Source organism: Rhinopithecus bieti, unplaced genomic scaffold, assembly GCF_001698545.2.
Source record: "Rhinopithecus bieti isolate Rb0 unplaced genomic scaffold, ASM169854v2 scaffold_5179, whole genome shotgun sequence".
In the NCBI taxonomy this organism is placed as follows: Eukaryota; Metazoa; Chordata; class Mammalia; order Primates; family Cercopithecidae; genus Rhinopithecus; species Rhinopithecus bieti.
In genome coordinates this window covers 96,484-121,598 of record NW_016804741.1, presented here as the reverse complement: position 1 = coordinate 121,598, position 25,115 = coordinate 96,484, and the positions used below count along the sequence as shown (strand labels likewise).

Below are 25,115 nucleotides of genomic sequence, written 5' to 3'. Positions count from 1 at the left end.
ATTCCCCAGCCCTCCCAGTATTATCCCTGGACCAGAATATTTGGTGAATTTGTTGGCAATTCATGAAATTCTTTTTTTTTTTTCTTTAAGACGGTCTCACTCTGTCGCCCAGGCTAGAGTGCAGTGGTGCGACCTCCGCTCACTGCAACCTCCACCTCCCGCATTCAAACGATTCTCGTGCCTCAGCCTCCCAAGTATCTGGGATTATATGCATGCACCACCAAGCTCTGCTAATTTTGTACTTTTTGTAGAGACGGGGCTTTGCCATGTTGGCCTGGCTGGTCTTGAACTCCTGGCCTCGCCTGCCCTCCTCAGCCTCCCAACGTTCTGGGATTACAAGCCTGAGCTATCTTGCCCAGCCAACTCCCGAAATTCTGCTTTGACCAAAAGAGCTATTTTTATGAATAATCTTCATGAGATTACAGCCTGAAACTTCCGGCCAACACTTTAATGTTTTGAACATTGTAAGTCTGGTGTTCAACTGTCCTTTATAATTCAAATATCGGGTGCCCAGTGTTTCACTACTAGCAGTCAGGGAGCTTGATAGTCACATGCAAACAACACAAAAGCATACAGAAAAACATGCAAAAGCAATTTTCCTCCCTACGCATGTATAGGGCACTATAGAAGTGAATTGGTCAGACTCAGTTGTCTCAGAAAAGAAAATTTAGTCCAAAATACTGTTCTTGGTAGCACATTTGCCAAGAGCATTAAGATTACCTCACTAGAGTCCTCCTGATGTGGTTCCCTTGAACTCCAGCTGTTTCAGCCTTCAGACAACCGGATATTATGCAAGCACCCAATTTCCTAGAATAATAGTTCTTGCAATGTTTGTCCACATTAAAGACTCATTTGCCTTGAAATACTAATGGATTGCAGCAAAATGTCTAAGGCGGTTTCTCACACCTTTCATTCAGAAAAACCATAGAGGCCTCAAATAACAGACCGAGAGGTCAAGTCCCTTATTCACAAAATATCGAACTAGGTATCTATGTGGGAGCTAGTTGATATAATTTCAGGGCCAAAGCCTATGACTTTGTGTCTTACTTTTGTTTTCTAGTTTGGGTTGTTTTCCCTAGAAAAAACAACATGCAGATTATAGCATTCTGATCTGTATTATGAGCTTAAGGGCAGGCTCTTCGGTATGGGGAAGAATCACTGCCGGGAGTTTGCCAAGTTGATGGAAACCATCTGAACTTGAGTTACTGTGTAGTCTTTCCTAAGAGACTTGAATTCAGATTCTGGGTCTGTTACTTTACTATGTGACCTTGGGCAAGTTTATCCATCCTTCCTTTTTGTGACAGAGAATTTCAGACATAAATGAAAGTCAATAATACAGCAGAAACAGTGGTTTCCAGGGGCTGGGGAAGGAGGGGAATAACAAGTAACTGCTAATGGTGTAAATGTCCAGGAATTGAAAGAGGATTACTTTTGGAGTGGTGGTTGCACAACTCTGAATGCACTAAAAACCACTGAATTGTATACTTTAAAAAGGTGAATTGGCCAGGTGCACTGGCTCACGCCTATAATCCCAGCACTTTGGGAGGCTAAGGCAGGCGTATCCCGAGGCCAGGAGATGGAGTCCATCCTGGCCAATGTGGTGAAACCCTGTCTCTACTAAAATACAAAAAAATTAGCCAGGCATGGTGGTGCGCACCTGTAATCCCAGGTACTCGGGAGGCTTAGGCAGGAGAATCGCTTGAAACCTGGAGGCAGAGGTTGCAGTGAGCTAAGATTATACCACTGCACTCCAGCCGGGTGANTGAATTGGCCAGGTGCACTGGCTCACGCCTATAATCCCAGCACTTTGGGAGGCTAAGGCAGGCGTATCCCGAGGCCAGGAGATGGAGTCCATCCTGGCCAATGTGGTGAAACCCTGTCTCTACTAAAATACAAAAAAATTAGCCAGGCATGGTGGTGCGCACCTGTAATCCCAGGTACTCGGGAGGCTTAGGCAGGAGAATCGCTTGAAACCTGGAGGCAGAGGTTGCAGTGAGCTAAGATTATACCACTGCACTCCAGCCGGGTGACAGAGCAAGATTCCATCTCCAAAAAAAAAAAAAAGATGAATTTTATGGTACCTGAATTATATCTTAATATAATATTAATATATTAATTATTAATATAAATTATATCTTCATATCTCTACGGATTTCCTCCTTGAACCAAACAGTGTTCATTCCATGGGGTCATTGTTCCCTCCCTGTTATCTGCTATCACCTGCAGCATGCCAATTACTTGGCTCTGGAAGTTAATTTCTAACAATGATAACATTTAAAAATGTGGACTGTCTCGGCCAGAAATCAGTCAGCGACTTCAATGGGTAAATATGTCCTGGTGTCCAGACTTGTGGGGACTACACATCAGACAACCAGAAGGCAAGACGCTAAGGCTGTCTGTTGAACTTGTCTCAGAGGCGTGGTAAAAGAAAAGAAGAAAATTTAAAAATAAAATATAAAAAGATGCTGTCTGACAAGAAGAGAGCAGTGAGCGGAGACACAGCTGACTGGGGATGGAACTGGACCCTCGCTTGGAAGAATGGGTACCATTTTGTCTAAATAAAAATGAAGACCAGGTCCAGGCGTGGTGGCTCGCACCTGTAATCCCAGCATTTTGAGAGGCAGAGGTGGATGGATCACTTGATGTCAGGAGTTTGAGACCAGCCTGGCCAAGATGGTGAAGTCCTGTCTGCACTGAAAATACAAAAATGAGCCAGGCATGGTGGTGGGTGCCTGTAATCCCAGCTGCTTGGGAGGCTGAGGCAGGACAATCACTTGAACCCAGGAAGTGGAGGTTGCCGTGAGCCGAGATAGCACCACAGCGCTCCAGCCTGAGTGACAGAGAAGGACTCCATCTCAAAAAAAAAAAAAAAAATGCAGACTTATTTTGCACAGTGTCTGCTATGCTGTAGGTCCTCTCTAGAGATTGGATCTGAATGTAGGGAAAGTAGAAAGAGTTGGCAAGTGATGAGAAACTGCATGAGCTAGCGGGGGTTTCAAGTACAGCACACACGATTGGTTGATTTGATTTAAGGGAGCGAATACAGGTGTGGGACTCAGCATAGCCCTCAGTGCAGAGCCAGCACCCAGAAGATGTTAATCATTAGGTACCGTGAGCAAAGACCAGGAGGTGAGCGTGGGGTTCCGAGCAGGGAGAATGCACAGCTGACAGGGTGGGTAGAGTGGAGACTGTGTCCTTTAAGGCAGCCTGCTTGACTGCTTTTATCCTGGCTGTCATAAGGCAAGTTTTCGGGAGCAGGAAGGAAGAAAAGCTGACCGCTATCAGAAATTTGGCTTAGTGGCCTCTCATCAGGGAAATGAGCTTGGTCTGTCGGGTGGGAGTTCACCAGAGTTGAAAGGACAAGAATGCTGTATGTTCATACACTGAGCTCTTCAAAGTAGGAACTTCGCCCTCTAAAGCAGAAGAGTGGTGTTTTTCTTTCCTTCTTCTTCTTTTGTGGTTTCACATAGCAAATGAGTGACGGCCTCTACTTACAGACAAAGTGAGACGTCAGGCAGTGAGGCGTGAGTGTGGCTTGTATTTCTGGTCCTCCGCTCCTTCACTGCTTTCATTTTACTCTTATCGTGCTTTCCAGAAAGTTCGCCTGCTGGGAGAGTCTTTTTGATTATTTCCCATGTGTTGTCAGATAGCACCATAGAATTCAGTTTCTGAGAACCAGCCAGAAGCATGCAGTGACATTGCATAATCTGCCTCTGAAGCCGGAGATATTAGCTGTAGAGCTCAGGGGAGCTGCTCCACATCACCGACATGAAGGGAACAGGCGTCGTGGACGGTGCGCCCAAGGTGAGTGATGCGGGGCTGTTTGAATGGGCTCTGGCAGGGAGCAAGCTGTGATGATTAAGGTTGTTGACCAGCTTTAGTTGTGACTTTCTAATAAAGGCAAAGGTTGAATACCAGTGACATGTGAGTTTGAGATCGGAAAGTTTAACATAAGTTTAAGTGTGGGAAATAGATGTGCTGTAAAGCTCCTTACCAGTTTGCATCAAAGATGGGTGAAAATGACTTTGTAGTAGAAATCAGCTTACTTGGTTGACAGCACCGTCCATCATTTTGTGTCCAGCAAACTTCTGAAGCAAGATGTGAGTCTGTCTCAGTCCCCACTAATTCCTTCTTTCTCTGGACCCCAAAGACACTCAGTGCCACTCCAACTGTCCTGATTGATTTCTGTGCTCACCTCGCAATAGCAGAGCCCAGACCCTTGCCTGCAGCCTCCTGTGCTGAGCCCACAGTGGGCACTTACATGTTATTTTCATGTTTACTTGTGCATTATGTGAGCAAAGCTGGAGCTTTCAGACAGACTTCATGCCTGTCATGAATCAAAAAAGATTCACTATTTAGAAAGGTAAAAGAAGCCAGGCACGGTGGCACATACCTGTACTCCCAGCTACTGGAGAGGCTTAGGTGAAAGGATTAATCGAGCCCAGAAGTTTGAGTCCAGCCTGGGCAACATGGCAAGACCCCATCTCAAAAAAAAAGTTAAAATGGCTACCATATTAAAAAATTTACCCAGATGTAAAGAAAGTGAAGCTCAAGATCGTGTTTTCATCTTGCTATGCCCTTTTAAAATTTTAAGTAGAACAGTAAAAAAGAAATGAAACAAGCACTAAATGGGGAGCTTGCTTATAAAAAATCAATGCTTATTTTTAATTATAATAAAAGTGACGGCCAGGCACGGTGGCTCAAGCCTGTAATCCCAGCACTTTGGGAGGCCGAGACGGGTGGATCATGAGGTCAGGAGATCGAGACCATCCTGGCTAACACCGTGAAACCCCGTCTCTACTAAAAAATACAAAAAACTAGCCAGGCGAGGTGGCGGGCGCCTGTAGTCCCAGCTACTCGGGAGGCTGAGGCAGGAGAATGGCGTAAACCCGGGAGGCGGAGCTTGCAGTGAGCTGAGATCCGGCCACTGCACTCCAGCCTGGGCGATAGAGCGAGACTCCATCTCAAAAAAAAAATTTTTTTTTAAATTAAAAATAAATAAATAAATAAAAGTGACTAGTGTGGCTGGGTGCAGTGGCTCACACCTGTAATCCCAGCACTTTGGGAGGCCAAGGCAGATGCATCACTTGAGGCCGGGAGTTTGGGACCAGCCTGACCAAGACGAAAAAACCCCATCTCTGCCAAAAATACAATTAGCTGAGCATGATGGCGCATGCCTGTGATCCCAGCTACTCGGGAGACTGAGGCACAAGAATTGCTTGAGCCTGGGAGGCAGAAGTTGCAGTGAGCTGAGATTATACCACTGCACTCCAGCCTGGGTGACAGAGCAAGACTCTGTCTCAAAAAAATCAAAACTAAATAACAAAAGAAAAAAATTGTAAAAATCACTAGTGGAATTTATGGCTGAGTAACCCATGATAGTCTCTCTTATATAGATTATATGTAAATATCTTAGCTACCCTAGAATTTTGTCCCCAACTACTTAATTTGAAAATTTTCAAACCATTGGAAAAATATGGGGAGCGTGGGGATTATTCAGTAAATCCCTGCGTATCTTTCACCTAGATCATGGGTTTATGGTACTTTGTCATATTTGTGTGCATCTATTTGTGTATATTTAGACACTGGAACACACTTTGTTTTTATTGTTGTTGTTAAACTCTTTGAAAATAAATGGCCAATACAATGATGCTCCACCCCTAAACTTCATTATGTGTCTCCTAAGAACAAGGACATTCATCTACAGAACGTAGAAGAATATCCACATATCATCATACCCAAGAACATTTCACATTGATTTAATAATACCATTCTACGATTCAGTCCAATTCACATTTTCCAAAATTATCCTTTGTAGCTTTTCTGGCTGTTGTTATTTGTTTGTGTGTTTGTCTTTCTGATCCAGGTGGTGTTTGTCAATTCTCAGTTCTTAATCTAGAACAATCTACTACCTTTTTCTCTTTCATAACATTGATCTTTATTCTAAATAGCCTAGATTTTTTTTTTATGATTTAGACTTCTTTTTATGTGCTGCTTATTCTGTCTAAATAATTTATGTAGCACTTTACAATTGGGTAGGGTTTCGTTATTTAAAATAATATTTTTAGCAATGGGGGTATCACTCTGTTGTCCAAGCTGTACTCAAATTCCTGAACTCAGGTGATTCTTCTGCCGCAGCCTCCCGAGTAGCTGGGACTACAGGGGCACACCACCGAGCCCCACTGCAATTTGTAAATAACGTGCATGTATGCATGGAACATGTAATTGATATTCCCAGCATCCCCATGAAATTCTGCTATTAATATTATACAGATAGGCCGGGATCGGTGGCTCACACCTATAATCCCACCACTTTCAGAGGCTAAAGCGGGTGGATCACTTGAGGTCAGGAGATTAGCCTGGCCAAAATGGTGAAACCCCATCTCTACTAAAAATACAAAAAAATTAGCTGGGCGTAGTAGTGCACGCCTGTATTCCCAGCTATTTGGGAGGCTGAGGCAGGAGAATTGCTTGAACCCAGGAGGCGGAGGTTGCAGTGAGCCAAGATTGTGCCATTGCACTCCAGCCTGAGCAACAAGAGTGAAACTCCATCTCAAAAATAATAATAATAATATGTGTGTGTGTGTGTGTGTGTATGTGTATGTATATATACACATATACATATATACATATACATATATATACACATATACATATATATATACACATATACATATATATACACATATACATATATACATATACATATATATATATATATATATATATATATATATATATAATGGTAGCCAACCCTTACCAGTTGTCTGCGTGTGAGGCCCTGTGCTGAGTGCTCCACTTGCATTGTCTCATTATTACATCCTCACAACATCCTCATGAAGCAGAGGTTTTATTCCCCTGTCATGGACAAGGAAACAAGGCCTCACTGACTTGCCCAAGGCCATACAGCTAGTAGGTGGCAAGGCCAGGTATAAACCCCAGGCAGACTAAGCTCAGAGCCCCATTCTTAGCTCATTATATTCTCTCCCTTGGATCAGGGGTTGGCAAACTCTTCATAAAGAGCCAGATAGTATTTTATGCTTTGCAGGCCAAATACGATCTCTGTTGCATATTGTTGTTTGTTTATGCAGTCCTTAAGATATGTACAATCATTCTTCACTCATGGTCATCTGTCTAGATTTGGTCCACAGGCCCTTATGTAGCAGCCTATGTCCTCTCAGTTTACACAGGCCACCCCCACCCACCCACGCAGTACCAGGAAACACCCAAGTTGTTGGCTTCTAGTTCAGAGGCATCCTCAGTTAACCGTTTCTTGGGTGTCCTTACAGAAACTATCAATGCTTCTATAAGATACATATTTTAAGGTTTTACACAAATGAGAGCTGTGAGTAAAGAGCTGTTGAACTTCTTGCCTTTAGCAACTAACAATAGGTACTGGTGTTCAGTTCATATTAGTGCAGTTGATCCATCTCATTAATCTTAATGCCTATATTGTTGCTCAATTGCTTAATAAATGGGAGCACAATGCTTCAGGGGGTCATGTCATGTCAGTGGTCCTTAGTTTTGGGGCATTCGCCTTTAAAACAACCCTGCCTTTCATTCAGGGCCACCGCAGATAGCCTTTCAGAAAACACTGAAGTTCGCCTTTGTACATTGGATGGTAAACAGGGACTGCTCTGGCAAGCTGTTCCTGATTCTACCTGCCGGCCAGTAGCTCCGTTGCCAGTGGAGCTGCTTTCACCTTTGTGCGTAGCAGATTTTGTTTAATTACCAGACCGATTTATTCTGTTTTTTAAAAACTGTTTTAGGCCGGGCGCGGTGGCTCAAGCCTGTAATCCCAGCACTTTGGGAGGCCGAGACGGGTGGATCACGAGGTCAGGAGATCGAGACCCTCCTGGCTAACACGGTGAAACCCCGTCTCTACTAAAAAATACAAAAAACTAGCCGGGCGAGGTGGCGGGCGCCTGTAGTCCCAGCTACTCGGAGGCTGAGGCGGGAGAATGGCGGGAACCCGGGAGGCGTAGCTTGCAGTGAGCCGGGATCGCGCCACTGCACTCCAGACCGGGCGACACAGCGAGACTCCGTCTCAAAAAAAGAAAAAAATGTTTTATAGAAAAAGGGGACATTTTTAAAAAAACACGTGATATTAGTGACAGGAAACACTGGCCTTAAAGGTGGTAAATTTAACACCTTATTCATTGGTTTATTGGACTCTAGCCAGCTAGTCAACTCCATTCAAGAAATACTAGAAATTTAGTTTTTGTGGGTTTTTTTGAGACAGAGTTTCACTGTGTCGCCCAGGCTGGAGTGCAGTGGCACGATCTTGGCTTACTGCAACCTCCACCTCCCAGGTTCAAGCAGTTCTCTTGCCTCAGCTTCCTGAGTAGCTGGGATTACAGGCATGTGCCACCATGTTCAGCTAATTTCTGTATTTTTAGTAGAGACAGAGTTTCACCATGTTGGCCAGGGTGGTCTCAAACTCCTGACCTCAAGTGATCCACCTGTCTTGGCCTCCCAAAGTACTGGGATTATAGGCGTGAGCCACCGCGCCCGGCCAGAAATTTAGTTCAAGGCAGATACGTGGGTTTATTATGTGTAAGTTCTTATTTTGGATTTTTGGTGCTTTCAAGTTATGAAAATAGAGTCTGCAATATACTTTAGTGATTCAGTCCTGTTTGCTGTAAATTCTGTTTACTTCCGTGTGTGTGTGCGCACGCACGCACATGCTATTACAGGTAACATTGAAATTAGCATCTTCATACACAGCCCTTTTTTCCCCCTAATAACATTATTTTCTCACTGGAGTAAATGTCCAGGAATTGAAAGAGGATTACTGAATGAAATAAGCATTGGCACCTATTTTCCATCATTTTCTGAGAATTTCTGATATTTGATTCTATTTTAAACCTACTTTCCACAGTATTTTCTCTACAATCTGTACTTTCTTTCATAAAGACAGCTATGTGCTCACTCAGTTTTCTGAAGACACTTTTCAAGCAAGCATCTTTATTATGTTATTGAAGAATGGATGGTCCAATATTTATACTGTAAGAACATTTAAATGTGCTTAACTATCTTTCACGTTTTAAATTCAGCCTCAATTAAAGAGCAAATCTTTTTTGTCTCTCTTCCATCTCAACTCTGAGTGGCATGGTTCTGGACCCACTCAAGAAAGATCAAGGTGCAGACGTAGAATTTTTTGTAAAATCTTCCACATTCTCAAGATTGGTTTAAACATGACAAAATGTGGTGGCTTGGAAATGTCTGCCACGTGACTTGGCTTGCTTCAGTGCTTCTGGGCAAGAAAGGTGAGGCTTCACTTGTGAGTGGAGAGCAGTTTTAGGTTCTCTTTGTACCTTTAACATCTCTGAGGTGGTGAGCAAGACATTTCAGACTCAGTCTCTGTTGAAGGGCAAATGGGATTGTGTGCAGAAAGCTGACCTGTCCCTTGAGGGCCCATTAGATCCCACTCCCAGCAGCTCTCCGGCCTCAGTTCCTTCCCCTTCTCCCCTGCTGTTCCCCATCCTGGATGCTCCTCTCTCTAGCCAGCATCACTTCACCCAGAGGCCTCTCTGGGCCATGCTGTGCAAATCACCTCCCCCCCACACAGGCCCACCGCCATCACTCTCATCTATCTTACCTACACTTATTAAGATCTGAAATTATCTCACTTTATTTGTTCATCTGTCTTCCTCTCTGGGAGCAAAACTCCATGAGGGACAGACCTGGACTTTCTTATTTCATCCTGCATCTCTGGTGCCTACGGCAGTGCCTGCACAAAGTAGGTGCTCAATAAATGCTTTGTGGTAATGTGTGTGAATGAATGGGAGGTTACAGGGAGTGCAGGTGGAGCCCTGGCTGCAGCCCCGCTGTGAGGATAGGAACAGCACTACTTTCTAGTCAGCAGTTGTTTGGCAACAGAGGTCATTCCTGACTCTCAGCTCTCTAACCCCTACCTGGCCTCAGCCTAAGCTGCCACTCAGCCTGCTGTCTTGACAATTGGCCCCTCCTTTTCCATGGTCAGATGTTGCCTTAGATGCAAGCTGTTGCTATTGAAATCTAGGTCACAAAGACCTGTTGCCTCCCTCCAGCATTTGCCAGCAACTTCCTCCCTTCATCTATTCCATGAGGCAAAACAGCCCAGATACAACACCCAACTCGAAAACACAGCCCACCATCCATAGCTCAGCCATTCACCCAATGCATAGTATTGGGCTCTGGGGGTTCAGGGTGATCAAGACAGAACTATTCCAGTGGAGTCAGCATGACAGTGAGCAAATAGACCCATGGTTTCAGGTGGTGAGAACTGCCAGAAAGAGGAGAAAACGGGGATCTGATGGAGGCGATGGATGGAAAAGGCCACTCTGAAGACCCAAGAGATGGGAAAAGCATTCCAGACAGAGGGAACAGCAGATGCTAAGGCCCTGCAGTGGGAATGCATTCAGCATAGCAGAGTGCCCATATAAAAACCAGTGGGGTCAAAGCAGAGTAAACCGAGAGAGAGAGTGGTCAGAAGTGAGATCTGAGGTGTTAGCAAGATAACATAGGGCCCGGTCGGCTGTGTAAGAGCTTTGAAGCCATTCTAATTGCAAAGGAAACCACCAACCCACTTAAGGCAGGAGATGACATGGTCTGATTTATGTTTTCTAGATCACTCAGGCTGCTGTACAATAAATGGGCTGTAGGTAGGAAAGAGCCAAAGCTGGTAAATATGGAGACTTCAGTGTAGGTGGCTTCATTTTCCTTTGGGTTGGCGTCCTGCTCTTCTCCATGGACATGAAGGAGAATCATGTACTCTGTCTTTAGAAAAAGCAAAACTTTTGGTGTTTGAGACTGCTGGTTGCCGTGTGGGGTGGGGGGTGGTTGTGAGCATAACAAATAGTAAATCGAGGAGTAGATAGCTTCTATTTATGTGTGCCATGTTTGATTCAGGAACACAATGTACCTTTCATTCCTTCAACAAATATTGAATGCCTGCTGCATGCCACGCATTGTTCTAAATGCTTCCAAGGCCAAGTGCCTGGTCCCCGTCTCCATATGTAGTAAATAATTATTATGACTAATAAAAAATTCATCATATACTCATTATTGGTTCCCCTGTTTAATCATCTGTAGTCTTTGAACATTTCAGTTCCTGTAGAGCACACTTAGGGGGAAAAAAGGCTAAGGAGAATGCCACCATCACCCCAAAACGTAAAAGGCCTGCGAATAGATAGGCGCTTGGCCGACATGATAATGGAATGGGGAAGCAACTGTAGAATGAAAACAGGGCCGTTTTGGAATTGCGATGACTAAGGGAGGAAATGACAGCGGCCTGAAGGGGAAATAGCTTAAAAGGAGGAAGGTGGGAGGCTGGTAAGAGGGCTGCCACAGAGCGGGAGATTAGAACACTCCAACTTGAGTTACGAAAAAAGGAAATACATTTCTTAGGAACTATTTCCAAACATAACGCCCCTAAAGCATTTGTTCAGGGGAAGAGCAGCCTTGTACACACACCTACAAAAAGTAGAGTCGACACTGAGAAGAACATGCGTGGCCTCCTGTCCCTGGGACAGCATCCCTAGCTCTCGGTGTGGGAGATCCTGCCTTTTTTTTTTTTTCCTGCTCAGGCTGGAGTGTAGTGGCACAATCTCAGCTCAGCGCAGCCTCCACGTCTTGGGCTTAAGTGATCCTCCCACCTCAGCCTCCTAAGTAGCTGGGGCTTCAGGCATGCACCACTGTGCCCGGCTAATTTTTGTATTTTTCGTAGAAGTGGGGTTTTTTTCACCATGTTGCCCAGGCTGGTCTCGAACTCCTGTTTTCAAGTGATTTGCCCACCTCAGCTTCCCATAGTACTGGGATCATAGGCGTGAGCTACCGTGCCCGGCCAGGCTCTGCACTCTTAAAACTCCTCCAGGAGGCCAGGCACGGTGGCTCACACCTGTAATCCCAGCACTTTGGGAGGCCAAGACAGGTGAATCACCTGGGGTCGGGAGTTCAATACCAGCCTGATCAACATGGAGAAACCCCATCTCTACTAAAAATACAAAAATTAGCTGGGCGTGGTGGTGCACGCCTGTAATCCCAGCTACTTGGGAGACTGAGGCAGGAGAATCACTTGAACCCAGGAGGCGGAGGTTGCGGTGAGCCGAAATCGCGCCACTGCACTCCAGCCTGGGCAACGAGAGCAAAAACTCCGTCTCAAAAACAAACAAACAAAAGCAAGCTCCTCTAGGAGACGAGTGCGGATCTTGAAAAAGTTATTCACAGGCAATTCTAGGCCACTTACCTGGCCACTCCGAGAGTTTCTGCACGAGTTTATGAGTTAGTGAATGTATTGTTCTTTTCCTTCAAACAATTGCTTCACCTTATCATCAAGAGCAGCTTTCGTGTGCTCTCCATGTTCTGGACAGCCCAGGCAGTCTGTCTTCTGTGGGGCTAGGGAGGGATAGGAGGCAAGAGAGCAGTAGGTCATCTCTGTGTCTTGGAGGTGTTTGCCATCTGGTTAACAGTAAGTGAAAAGTGCTTTGTGGAATGTTCACTTTGGGTTCAGAAATTTGCTTTTAGAGACGGGGTCTCACTTTGTCACCCAGACTGGAGTGCAGTGGTGGGTTTTTTTTGTTTTTTTTTGTTTGTTTGTTTTTTTCTGAGACGGAGTCTCGCTCTGTCACCCAGGCTGGAGTGCAGTGGGGCAATCTCAGCTCACTGCAAGGCTCCGCCTCCCAGGTTCCGGCCATTCTCCTGCCTCAGCCTCCTGAGTAGCTGGGACTACAGGTGCCTGCCCACCAAAAACCTCGCCCGGCTAGTTTTTTGGTGTTTTTTATAGAGACGGGTTTCACCGTGTTAGCCAGGATGGTCTCGATCTCCTGCCTCGTGATCCGCCGTCCGGACCTCCCAAAGTGCTGGGATTACAGGCTTGAGCCACCGCACCCGGCCCAAGTGCACTGGTGTCATCGTAGTTCACTACAACCTCAAACTCCTGGGCTCAAGCAATCCTCCTGCCTCAGCCTCCCAAGTAGCTGAGACTACAGGTGCACACCACCATGCCCATCTAATTTTTTTTTTTTTTTTTTTTTTGTAGAGATGAGGGGCTCTTCCTATATTACCCAGGCTTGTCTCGAACTTCTGACCTCAAGCATTCCTCCTGCCTCAGCCTCCTAAAGCACTGAGATTATAGGAGTGAGCCACCATACCCAGCCTAGGTTCAAAAGTGAGAGTCTCACCACAGTTGAAAGGGGAATAGAAGCACAAGAGTCAGTAATTAATAACAAGCAACTCAAGGTGCTCCTTCCTTACACTCATGTTCGCCAAAGTGAGGTGATTGCCAGCCACTGGGAGTCAGGGCCAGTTACATAAGACATTCTCCCTTAGCTCCCTTTGGGTATCCCAAATAAGGGTTGGGATGGGTTTATGTGTAGTCCGTTATTAACAACTAAACAAACAAACCTAGTGAATTGCAATACATTCACACCAACAGAACAAAAGAAGAAAAACTTAAACAACAGAGTGGCTCCTTGCTTTCCTGAAGCACCTCTAAAAATGACCATAGAAAATGGAAAAGTTGGTGAACAAGCCTGAACCTTCACTCATTTCTCTGTGATACATTAAACAGCTTGAGCCAGCTTTGAATTCTTCCTAGTCAATCAAATGGAAAAACCACACCTACAGGGACCCTGACTGTGGGCATGCCAGAGGATTTCAAGTGTGGTGCACAGAACAGTTTTTTACATTACTGGTGTATCTTGATGTGCATTCAAACAAACTAAAACTAGCTCATCAAACCTGGAATTTCATGGGTAACATTGCTGAGGGAGAGTTTTTTTTTAATTGGCTCAATTTATTATTTTACCTAAAAAATTGTAGTGGCACATGGATATGATAGGAAGCAGGCAGTCGCTAGACACACAAAGCTTTAGAAACACAGGCTGGGGGCCGAGTGTGGTAACTGATGCCTGTAATCCCAGCACTTTGGGAGGCTGCAGTGGGAGGATCACTTGAGCCCAGCTGTTGAAGACCAGCCTGGGCAACATAGCGAGACTGTGTCTCTACAAAAAATTTTAAAAATTAGCTAGGTGTGGTGGCTCATGCCTGTAGTCCTAGCTACTTGAAAGGCTCAGGTGGGAGGATTGTTTGAGCCCAGGAGTTTGAGGCTGCAGTGAGCTGTGATTGTGCCACTGCACTCCAGACTGGGTGACAAAGTGAGACCCTGTCTCTAGAAAAGAAAAGAGAGAAACACAGCCTTAGACAAAGTTTTCTTCTAATTGGAGTTGACATAATTGCTTATGACTCATCAAATAACACAAAACTCCTTTCTTTATGCCTTTCCTCACTTTTTTCCTTAAAAAACGAAAAAAGAAAAAGGAAAGAGGGAAGGAAAGGAAAGGAAGTTAGAGAGGAAAAACACCTGTGTGTTATTTTCTCTGTAATCCCTCGGATGGCTTTCATGAACTAAGAGGTAAGAGTAAGAAAAGAAGTCATGGGAAACATAGATTTTACAGCTGGATGGGAACTTGGCGATTGCCCTGTGAAGCTATCTCACTTGCAGGTGAAGAAACTGAACCCCAGAGAAGTTCTGTTACTTGCCGCCTCCTTCGGTGGGTTTTTCATGAGCAAGGGTGAAATTGTCAACCCCTTAACTTGATCCAACAGTTCCCCAAACCAAATATCTTAAGCACTAACTCAGGGACTTAGCTGGCAAGGAATAGACTTGGCGGTGGGAGGCACTGGCAAGGCTGTGAATGAACACACTAGGATCTCTGGAGCACTTTGAGTTGGAGAATGCAGTCTGGTATGACATGGGCCCATCTTGGGCCACAGACATGATAATCAATTATGTGAAGGCCTGAGAGACCTTTATTGTGTCATTTCAATCCTGAGCTTAGATCAAGGAGACTGGTTACCTGTTCCCCTGGTGTATATTGTCAGACGTACAGTAGGTGCTTGATAAATAATTGCCAATTGAATGAAGCCTTAAGTGCGCTTAGCAAGGTTTCCACGAGTAGGGGAAGTATATTAGAGCATGTCGATCTGGGTAAGACCCAAACCTACTGGAAAAGCACAGTATTCAGTTATCAGAGAAGCAAATGCTTCATTTCCACTGGGTGGCTTTGGAATTTTTTTCTGGCCACAACCTCCTCCTCAAAGCCCCATTAGTAGGCAGTGCCTCCTACAGCTGCAGAAGTTCCTTTAAAGTGTGGCTTTTTCATCTGAATCATCAGGAAGAATTCAAAGCTGGCTGGGTCAGAGTTCAAAGTTTTCAAGGAGAACCCAGTTAAAGTTTGTGCTTATTTACAGCGTATGCCATTCTCCAGGATTATTTTTAGAGATGTTAAGAAAGTAAGGAACTCCCTTTGCATTTAAGTTTTTCTTTTTCTCTCATATCCCTCCTCATATGCAAGTTCACCAGGTTTATTCACTTCGTTGTCCCTGGTTTCTATGGATAAACCAGCCACGAAGGCTATTTGCATCCATTTGGATGGGAGGGAACCAATGGGAGGGTGGGAGAGAATGCATTATGCAACCAGCCCATCATTCCCCATGGCTAGGATAGCAGGAAGGGCAGCGAGCCTCCCCCAAGAGCTTAGAGATCCACTGACCACATCCACAGGCAAGGACAGCTGCAGAGAAAGTTTAGACCCAGACCTCACAGCATTCCTGCACAAACTCCTACAGAAAGAGTTCCCTTTCCAAGCGATTTGCGACTTCTGCTGGTGTTTTCCGGGATATGGATAGTACTTTTTAAAATCATTTCTTTAAAGGATCAAGATGAAGGTGAATGTGAGTATCTGAGTTTCTGTCTTCTGACATCTATTTCCTACAACTATTTGATTGCTTGGCACTCTGAGTTAACTGTATAAAGGGGTCCAGAGCTTGTTATTTCCAGTGCTCCCCACTATATTAAGGAAATAGGTAATGATGGTTTCCCAATGACTGTCACACCATGGGAAACAATTGAAAGTTGCATCCCGTTTTGAAACCAGAAAGGGAGACCTTATATTTTTGTTTAGAAAGTTATATTCTATTCTATTAGGTTTTGTTTTAAAGCTTAAATATTACTTTATTTTATTTATTTATTTATTTATTTATCTATCTATTTATTTATTTATTGAGATGCAGTGTCGCTCTGTTGCCCAGGCTGGAGTGCAGTGGCGCAATCTCAGCTCACTGCAACCTCCACCTCCTGAGTTTAAGCAACTATCCTGTTTCCACCTCCCCAGAAGCTGGGACCACAGGCGCGCACCACCATGCCCCGCTAATTTTTGTATTTTTAGTAGAGTCGGGGTTTCACCATGTTGGCCAGGCTGGTCTTGAACTCCTGACCTCAAGTGATCCACACACCTCGGCCTCCCAAACTGTTGGGATTACAGACATGAGCCACTGCGCCTGGCCTTAAATGTTACTTTAAATATAAGAGTAGTTGGGAAAAGGGAGTTTCAATTCACACTTCCAGTTAAATAACTTTCAGATCATTTTCTGCACATTCTGGAGCTTTTCATTCAAGAATTTTCACCTTTTTCAAAAACAGAGCTGAAGCAGAAACTCAGTTCTTTTCCTAGCCTATTTGGCAAATTAGTATCAATCACAAAAAAGGCAGCAGTTTCCCTTCAGCATCTCTCACTTAACTACTTTGCTAAGTTTTTTTTTAAAAACAGCTCCAAGAGAAACAACTGTCCTTTATGTGAGATGATGCAAGAAACCACTTAGCTATCACCTCGTTAAAAGAATTCAAAATATTTCTGATAATGAGATGCAGATTACTGAAGCAAAGCTGTCTCAAGTTTTACAACCTCATAAACTAATTCTCTCACCACATTAGACATGACAAATTAAAGAGACAGTTTAATCTACTTGCAAATTCTTAGATCAAGTTCTGGTTATGAAATATACCATTTTCTTATTTTAAGTGACAGTTCCTCATAACTTATGGAATTTTACTTTTAAATGTAAATATTGATATGGAAAGCCACCGCAATTCATGGGGGAAAATAAAAGTTAAGATTACAACTTTAGCCAGGCACAGTGGCTCACGCCTGTAATCCCAGCACTTTGGGAGGCCGAGGCGGGTGGATCACCTGAGGTCAGGAGTTCGAGACCAGCCTGGCCAACATGGCGAAACCCTGTCTCTACTAAAAATACAAAAATTTACCAGGCAGGGTGGCAGGCAACTGTAGTCCCAGCTACTTGGGAAGCTGAGGCAGGTGAATCGCTTGATCCCAGGTAGCGGAGGTTGCAGTAAGCAGAGATCATACCACTGCATTCCAGTCGGGATGACAGAATGAGACTCTGTCTCAAAAAAAAAAAAGATTACAGGTTCTTTCTTGGATAACTATGTCAAAGGGAGGTGATTACAGAGGAAGGAAGGAGGCAGAAGCGACAAAGAGAAGACAGGAGTGAGCTGGCAAAAATGAAGAGAGGAAGGGAGAGAGAACAGAATGTTAGATGAGGGAGGAGATGGCTGGTTGCCTGGTGCTCCCTTCTCAACTGCAGACCTCACAGCACAACTTCAGGAGTTGTAGGAGGTTTTCCAGGAGAAAAGTAGGGACATGGTTATTCTGAATGTTTTCCCCAACATCACACACGTGCAACACGCAGCTACTGTGTCCTGATACTGCACATCCTAACTTTGGCCTTGGGAAACATGTCCCATCATGGGAGGCCCTCCTCTCTGGCCTGGGTCTTTGTGCACAGGACCCAGATCATTCTGCTGCTGGCCAAAGGAGAGCTCGAGGAGCGCTGGGATAGCAGGAAGGGCAGGGAGCCTCCCCCAGGAGCTTAGAGATCCACTCAGTGCCTCCTCAACTTGCCTGGACCAGGCCAGACAAATCTTTAAAACACTTTGAGTCTAAACTTCTGTGATTCTTAATGCACCTGCAGTTAGATCCCATTTAACAGTCATTCATTGCCTTCTCTGTGTGCTTCCACTCTGTGGCCCTACCCTCAAGGAAGAGGTAAATGCTCACACAATCAGCTAGTTCTCAAAAAAACACTCAAGTACCTTTCAGCATCCTCCATTCTGTACACGGTCCAGGCCCTTTGGGGGATGGCCAGTGAGAAGTAGTTGATGATGTTTGGCATCCCGGAAGTTCAGGGAGGTGAGAAATCTTTGTGCATGTGGCAAACTGCTTTTGGCCAAGATTAAGATGGACTCAAAGTCAAAATTCCTTTCTATCTAATCTAGGAGTAGAAAGGCCTTGCGTGGTCATGACAAGCAGCTGCTTCAATTCACCAGCGCAGAAATCCTCTTCTTCCAATAGAACAGAATCCTTTGCAAATTAGATTTTATATTGAAAAGAACATTTACACATGGTTTTAAAAATTCCAGCCGCACAAATGAACATGGACTCAAAGTGTTTTTATCTAATCCCAAACCTCTATCTCCCCAGACCCCTGTTTCCTACCCAGAAGGGACCCTCAGTGAGTGACATAACCTTCCAGAAAGATGCTATACTTACAAAAGCATCGATGCAGACCTATGCTCATCTTGCTCTTTTTTAAAAATTTAATACTACATGTTGGAGATTGTCCCATTTCCATTGATATAAGCTCTACCTCATTCTTGTAATGGCTACATTATACTCCATTATACAAATGTCTCTGTTTCTCAGCTTCATCTCCCTCTCCCAGGAGGCACTTTGCCATCCTGTATCTGCTAAGATGTCCACACTGTCTTGTGATGGAGTCCGTGCTAAGCAGAGCGGTTTGTAGGCTAAAAGAGCACACTCCAGACCCCAAACTGCCTGCATTCCAATCCTGGCTTTGGCCTTTGATTGCTGAGCTACCTTAAGTTACTTTCTCACCCTCTCTGTTCCTTAGCTTACTCATCTCCTAAATGATATGTTACTTACAGTATCTGCTTCATAAGGTTTTTCTAAATATCAAATGAGGTCATCAGTGCTAACTCCTCATCCCAGTACCTAACACAGAGTTGAGAGCCCGCGAGCCATCCTCATTCCCAAAGCATTGGCTAAACAGTGGACAAGACTAACACAGTTCCTGCATAATTGGAGTGCGATGGACACTCCTTTCAGAGCAAACAGACTGGTTTCGTGAGGGGCTACACTGAATCTAAAAAATTAAAGAGGATTTTCCCCCTTCTTTTTTTATCCCCCCTGAGACAAGGTCTCACTCCGTCTTCCAGGCTGGAGAGCAGTGGCACAATCCCGGCTCACTGCAACCTCCACCTCCCACGTTCAAGCCATCCTCCAGCCTCGGCTTCCTGAGTAGCTGGGATTACAGGCATGTGCCACCATGCCCAGCTAATTATTATATTTTTTGTAGAGATGGAGTTTCACCATGTTGCCCAGGCTGGTCTCAAACTCCTGTGTTCAAAGCGATCTGCTCACCTCAGCCTCCCAAAGTGCTGGGATTATAGGCGTGAGCCACCACACCCAGCCAGCTTCTCCCCCTTATTTGATCAGTTATAGGAAAATAATATTAGCTGACACACAGAGTGTGTGAGAAGTCTGGATTGTTATGTGGGGCTTGCAAAGTGAGGACCCTTTCCAGATCACCTTTGCTATAACTCCTTAAGCTAGGTATGGTGGTGTGTGCCTGTAGTCCCAGCTACCTGTGAGGCTGAGGCAGGAGGACTGCTTGAGACCAGGAGTTTAAGGCTGTAGTGCACCATGATCATGCCTGAGAATAGCCACTGCACTCTAGCCTGGGCAACACAGCAAGACCCTGTCTCTTAAAAAATAAAAATAAAAAACCATACCTCATCCTTTTAGAGGTGACCTCACAGAATGTTGTTACTCACCAGAGGTCCCTCCCAGAAGAAGTGTCTGTAGATACTTTGATTCTTCCCCAGGTTGTCCTTCCTCCTTCTCTGTCTTCCCTTTTTGGAGAATGTGGCTGGGATAAAATGGAGGTGGTGAGGGGATTTTTCTTGTGTTCTTGGAAACTTTTTTTTTCTTTTAACATAATGTCCTTTTAAAATGATGGAAAGTAAACATTCACAAGCCAACAGATAACACTATTCTCTCTGCTTTACTCTTTCCTGGCCTGTATTTGAATTTACATGAAATGAAATACTTCCAAGTACAGTCGAAGGGAGACTATTGACTTTAAAGATGATCAAAGAGCCCTTTCTCCATTCTGCACTCACTCTTGATGTTAGTCTGCGGCTCAGCCTACCTCAATAAAAATAGTATATAACAGGAGGCCAGCGGCACGGCTGGGCTCAAGCACCTGTAATACCAGCCATTTGGAGCCGCAGAACGCTGGATCACGAGGTCAGGCAGATCGAGAACCATCCTGCGCACGTAACACGGTTGAAAACCCTGTCTCTACTAAAAACGATACAAAAAACTAGCCGGGCGATGACGGTGGCCGGGGCGCCTGTAGTTCCCAGGGCTACTCGGGAGGCTGAGGCAGGAGAATTGCGTAAACCCAGGGAGCCGCCGGAGCTTGCCAGTGGAGCCTGAGATCGGCCACTGCACTCCAGCCGGGGCGATTAGGAGGCGGAGACTCCGTCTCAAAAAAAAAAAAAAAAAAATATAATATTACCTAGTATATATATGACAGAATATGTCACTGATCTCAACATGAAAGCTCCTACATCCATGGAAATCCTTCATGAACTTCAGGGATTCACATTTCCCATGTATCAAAAGATCTGTGATATTTATAGTATATGCATTTTTTAAAATGTGGTTTCTCTACAACTAAGTGTCCTCTCCCGGCCCTCAAAGGGGAAGTAGGAAGCATTCCGTCATCTCGCCTGAATACTAAGAATTCTTGAAAGTAAGACGTAGAATCTGTGAGAAGGAAGCCGAAACGCGAAACACGGACATTTTTCAAAGAAGGATTTTAGTAGAAGAAAAATGTCCTTCTTGACCTTGGAGATCTACATCTTTGTGCAGAGCAGGGGCCTAGACATCACTTACTGCTCTGGCTTCTTTCACAGTTACCATCTCCACCACTAGTTTGGGGAACTTCCTTATTTACCACCTCCCACTACGCACTGGTGACCTCATTGTATGATTTACCTTCCCAAAGAAAGAACGATATTCTAGGTTGCTTGGCTGGAAACGGTCTCATGATCTCTACTTTCCTATCCCATGGTTACTACTGTTTTCATTTTAGGAGCATAAGAGTTTGGTGTGGGGAGGGCTGTGAAAGATAAAACAAGGAGGAAGCAGGATGGGGCCATGATGCTGCTCTGACCCCTGTGACAGGAAAGAGAGAAGGAGCTGGACAGACTAGGGAGAGCTTCAAACTGTGCGGCAGCTTAGACGCAGTCTTGACAACTCAACCGGGGCTTTGGGGTAAAGATTGCCCATTCAGTGAGTCCTGCATTGGGCAGAAACACTCAGGCCCCCTGACTATTAACTTTCAGTTTGCAAAGGAAATCTGGGTGGGGCCTCTCAAACCCCAGCAGTGGGCTGGACTCAGCAGCAGAATGCTTCACTGGGCCTGAGGAGTGATATTTTAAGATCTACTCAAGCATCCCACAGCCTCCATCACACCCAAATGTCTTATGCCTGGCCTGCCTCACTCATGTATATTTCTCACGCAGGTCCTATAATCCTTTGAGTTTGCTGCTCTTCCTTATAGCTGTCTTTAAACCAGCTCTTTCTGGATTTGCACACATTTGGACATAAGAGTTAGCAGATTAGAGTAGGAAACAGAGTTGGACTTGGGAAGGCCGTGCAGAGTATTGGCAATAGCAGGCTACAGTCAGATAGATGCGAGTTTGAATCCCCGCTCTGCTCTCTGCTGCTGTATGACCTTAGGTCATTCATCTCTCCTAGTCTCAGGTGCCACAAAGCACTAAAATGAGGCCAACAGAGCAATCAGTGTACCCGCCCCCCGACCTGCCCCTCAGCCCACCCCCCAGCCCTGACACTCTTGAATTTCTGCAGCTTTGCTCTTTTGAGTAATCTAAAGAGAAAGAAAATTGAAGGTAACGCAGAGAAGCAAGCTGTGCATGTGGGCGAGTGCACGTGGGCGCAGTCACCCAGGCAGTGTGTCCACCCCGGCCTAGAGAGGGGATTTCCATCCTAGGAACAGGGACGATGAAGCAGCATAACTGAAGCTGCAGCAGCTGCTTCTCTCCTGGCTCGTCTGAGCTGCTCCTGCCTAGAGCTGCCACGCCTGCTGATGGCTCTTATACCACCGCGGGTGATGAAAGTGTGCGGGCCAGTTCCCTCTCTGCTTCTTACTTTCCCTGGCCCACTCAGCAGTGCATCCCTCTCTTCTCTGTAGTTATGTTCCTGCTTTTCTTCCAAGCCTCACCTCAAGTTGCATCCAGTCCTTCACCAGCTCCTCCCCAAAACTAACGAAATCCAGCCTCCGCCTTCATCCAAGTCACAGGCATCTCCCAGCTGGACCCGACAACTGGCTTTGAATCGCCTCTCTGGCTTCCACTTGCTCCATGCACCCTGTTTTCCACCCAGTAACCAGGTATAAACAGCAGCCGCCATGGAAATTAGGAGCCAGGGCCTTTGTTGATCTCTCTCCAGGCAACCTGGTCATTTTACAGTTCCTCCAACTTTCCATGCCTCCCCAACACACACACATACACGCTCACTCACACTCCCACACGTCCCCTCACCCACGCACTCCAGCCTCCACACATTCCTCTTCCTCTGCCTGAATGCTCTTTATCTAACACTTTATCTGACTAACTCCTCCTCACCCCCATGGAAGCTTCCATGGCCACTTTCTCAGGTAAACTTTCCCTAAGCCCTCACGCATCACTACTTCCAAACTGCACTTATAATTTTTCATAACTTCCTGTATTTTATTTCTCATAACTTCCCATATTTTTTAATAACTTCCTGTATTTTATTTCTCATAACTTCTTGTATTTTCTTTCCATCCCACTTACGAGAGGTGGAAACCCTGTATTTATTTCTGTGATGATTTGATTAGGATTTGTCTGCTCCACTAAAATGTACATGGCATGAGATCCGAAACAGTTTTGTTCACCATGATGCCTCCAGCAGAGCCCCTGGAATACAGTTGATGCTCAATACAATCTCGGTGAATGAATGAATGAATGAATGAATGAATGAATGAATGAATTGCTCCCCAGATTTCTCCAAGTGCAGCTAAGACCACTGTATCCTCAGCTGCTCGGGTTTAGATGAGCACATTGCATCTGCCAGGTGTGGAAAGGTCTCCGCACTGAGGTTATCATCACCATGAAGGCAGTGAGCCTCTTATTCTTCACGTTTGTTTCCCTATCCTCCTCCCATTCTTCCTTCCAAATGCGTATTCATTTTCCTTTTCCCTCTCCCGGCTGTTGTATGAAGATGGGCATTTGTGGAAAATGTCCTTTTTGGAAATCGTTTAAGAACAGTTCTTCCATTGTAACCAGAATCTAACTGCTTGTGTACCCACAAGGAACAAAAATGTGAACATATGTCCTCCTTCACCTCTTAAATTTCTACACCAATATTTCCAATTAACACTCTATTTAAGAATACCTTGTGAGTGGCCTCAGCAACCATTGCGATGGTTACTGGATGCCTTCGCAGTGGCCTGTCAACTGCTTCCATCTGTTATTCACAAAGAGCTCAGTGCAGTGCCAGGAACACGGGTGCACAATGAGTGCTGGCTGCTGCTATTGCAATGTCCAGTGCTCCCTGCATGCCCAGCCTGACCACAAGAGCCGGAGCATAGCCGAAAGTGGGGTGGTCACGGGCAACCTCTGCAAAGGGGTGACTCGAGCTGAGACCCAGAGGAGGAGGATCTGGTGGAAGAGAGTTCTGGGCAGAAGGAACAGCAAAGGAAAGGTCTGAGGTGGAAGCAAGTTCAGGGCACCTGAGAAAAGTAAGAAAACAATGTGACTGGAGGGAAATGAATGAGGGTAGAGCTGCGAACTGAGAGGCGAATCCTGCCTCGAAGCCACACTAGGAAGGTGACCTTTTGTTCTGAATGCAGTTCTAAGCAATTAGAGACTTTCAAAATAAGAGACCAACAGGATCCAATTTATGTGTATAAAATAAAATATTCTGGCTTGTGTCTGGAGAGTGGATTATAAGGTGAAAGAATGGATGTGAGGAACCAATTAGAGTTTAAGTGCCCTTGAACAAGTCATTTGATCTCTCTGGCCCTCAGTTCTCTCATCTGTAAAATGGGGATAAGAAAGTCTGCCTCTGAGATTTCAGAGAAATAGGTAATATAATGACTTCAGTGCATCCAACACAAAATAAGTTCTCATTCAATATAATTCCCTGTTTTCCCTCCATTCCAGGTAAGGAACTCCCCAAGACTTTTCACATGCATTTCATTCTTCTTTTGTAACATTAACATTGATGGTCTTTGCTACTGAAACTCTGAGACATAATTAATTGGTTGCATGAGCTGTCCAGAGACCCCCCACCCCCCCGCCACCCACCGATGTGGAAGGGAATCCTGTTATCGTGTTATGGTAACATACTTAGAGTTTTCCTTTGCTGGGAGCTTACATCCTTTGAAGATGTGGTCTGCTGTCCTGAAGACAGCAGGTCAAAATTTGAAAATAAATCATATATCAAGAATAAGACTGCTGCTCTTCATCTTGGACAGCTGTGGATGCCCATAAAAACCCCATTGTTCTCTGGAAAAAATCCTTACTTTTACAATAGACAAATCCACCAGCTAAGCTGCGTTCAATCTGGACCCTTCAGAGCAGCTGCCATATTGCAACAACTGCTCTGTCTAAAGACATGCACTATCTTATTTCTAGACAAATGCAAGCACATTTCAGATGATGGGTTTTTAAAGATTGCTTTAAATGTATTTCATAGGAATTATGATGAAATATACCATAATTATTTCATTATAGCCTCTGCAAAGCCTTTCATTTTCCCTTTTGTTCCCAGTGTAAATGGTTAAAGTACAATTTTCAAAAAGGCAAAATTATGACTCTCACGCAAATATAAAATGAACTCATGTCAAAGATTTTAATCAATTTTGGTCAATTAATAGGGAATCAATGAAATGTTAAAACTAGGTCAAAGATCGTTGAGGATGCTTGTCCAACTTGAATGAATTTATTTTTAAAAAGAGATCATTGAGGTGCTAGGTAGGTATAGGCAATTTAATTAAGGAATATTAGAGTGTGATTGCAAGGCTAAATATGAAACTGGTTAAAGTCCTACAAGATAACAAACCTACAAGATAATAAACCTTTCAGATATCGTTTCAGATAATAAACCTTTCAGATTATTGTTTTTTTTTTTTTT

General features: G+C 44.7%; 1 protein-coding gene across 4 annotated transcripts in view; it reads left to right on the top strand.

Annotated features, from left to right (window-relative positions):
• The first annotated feature begins 2,922 nt into the window (after positions 1-2,922).
• CASS4 (Cas scaffold protein family member 4) overlaps positions 2,923-25,115 on the top strand; it is a 48,902-nt gene continuing 26,709 nt past the window's right edge. For 2 of the 4 annotated variants that reach the window (XM_017870351.1, XM_017870348.1), the window contains exon 1: positions 2,924-3,804. In XM_017870351.1, the coding sequence (XP_017725840.1) occupies positions 3,769-3,804 (36 nt within the window). In that variant the 5' untranslated portion in view covers positions 2,924-3,768. Of the gene's footprint in view, positions 3,805-15,636; positions 15,718-25,115 lie in introns of those variants that run through there. The other 2 variants (XM_017870350.1, XM_017870349.1) reach the window with 2 other exon arrangements.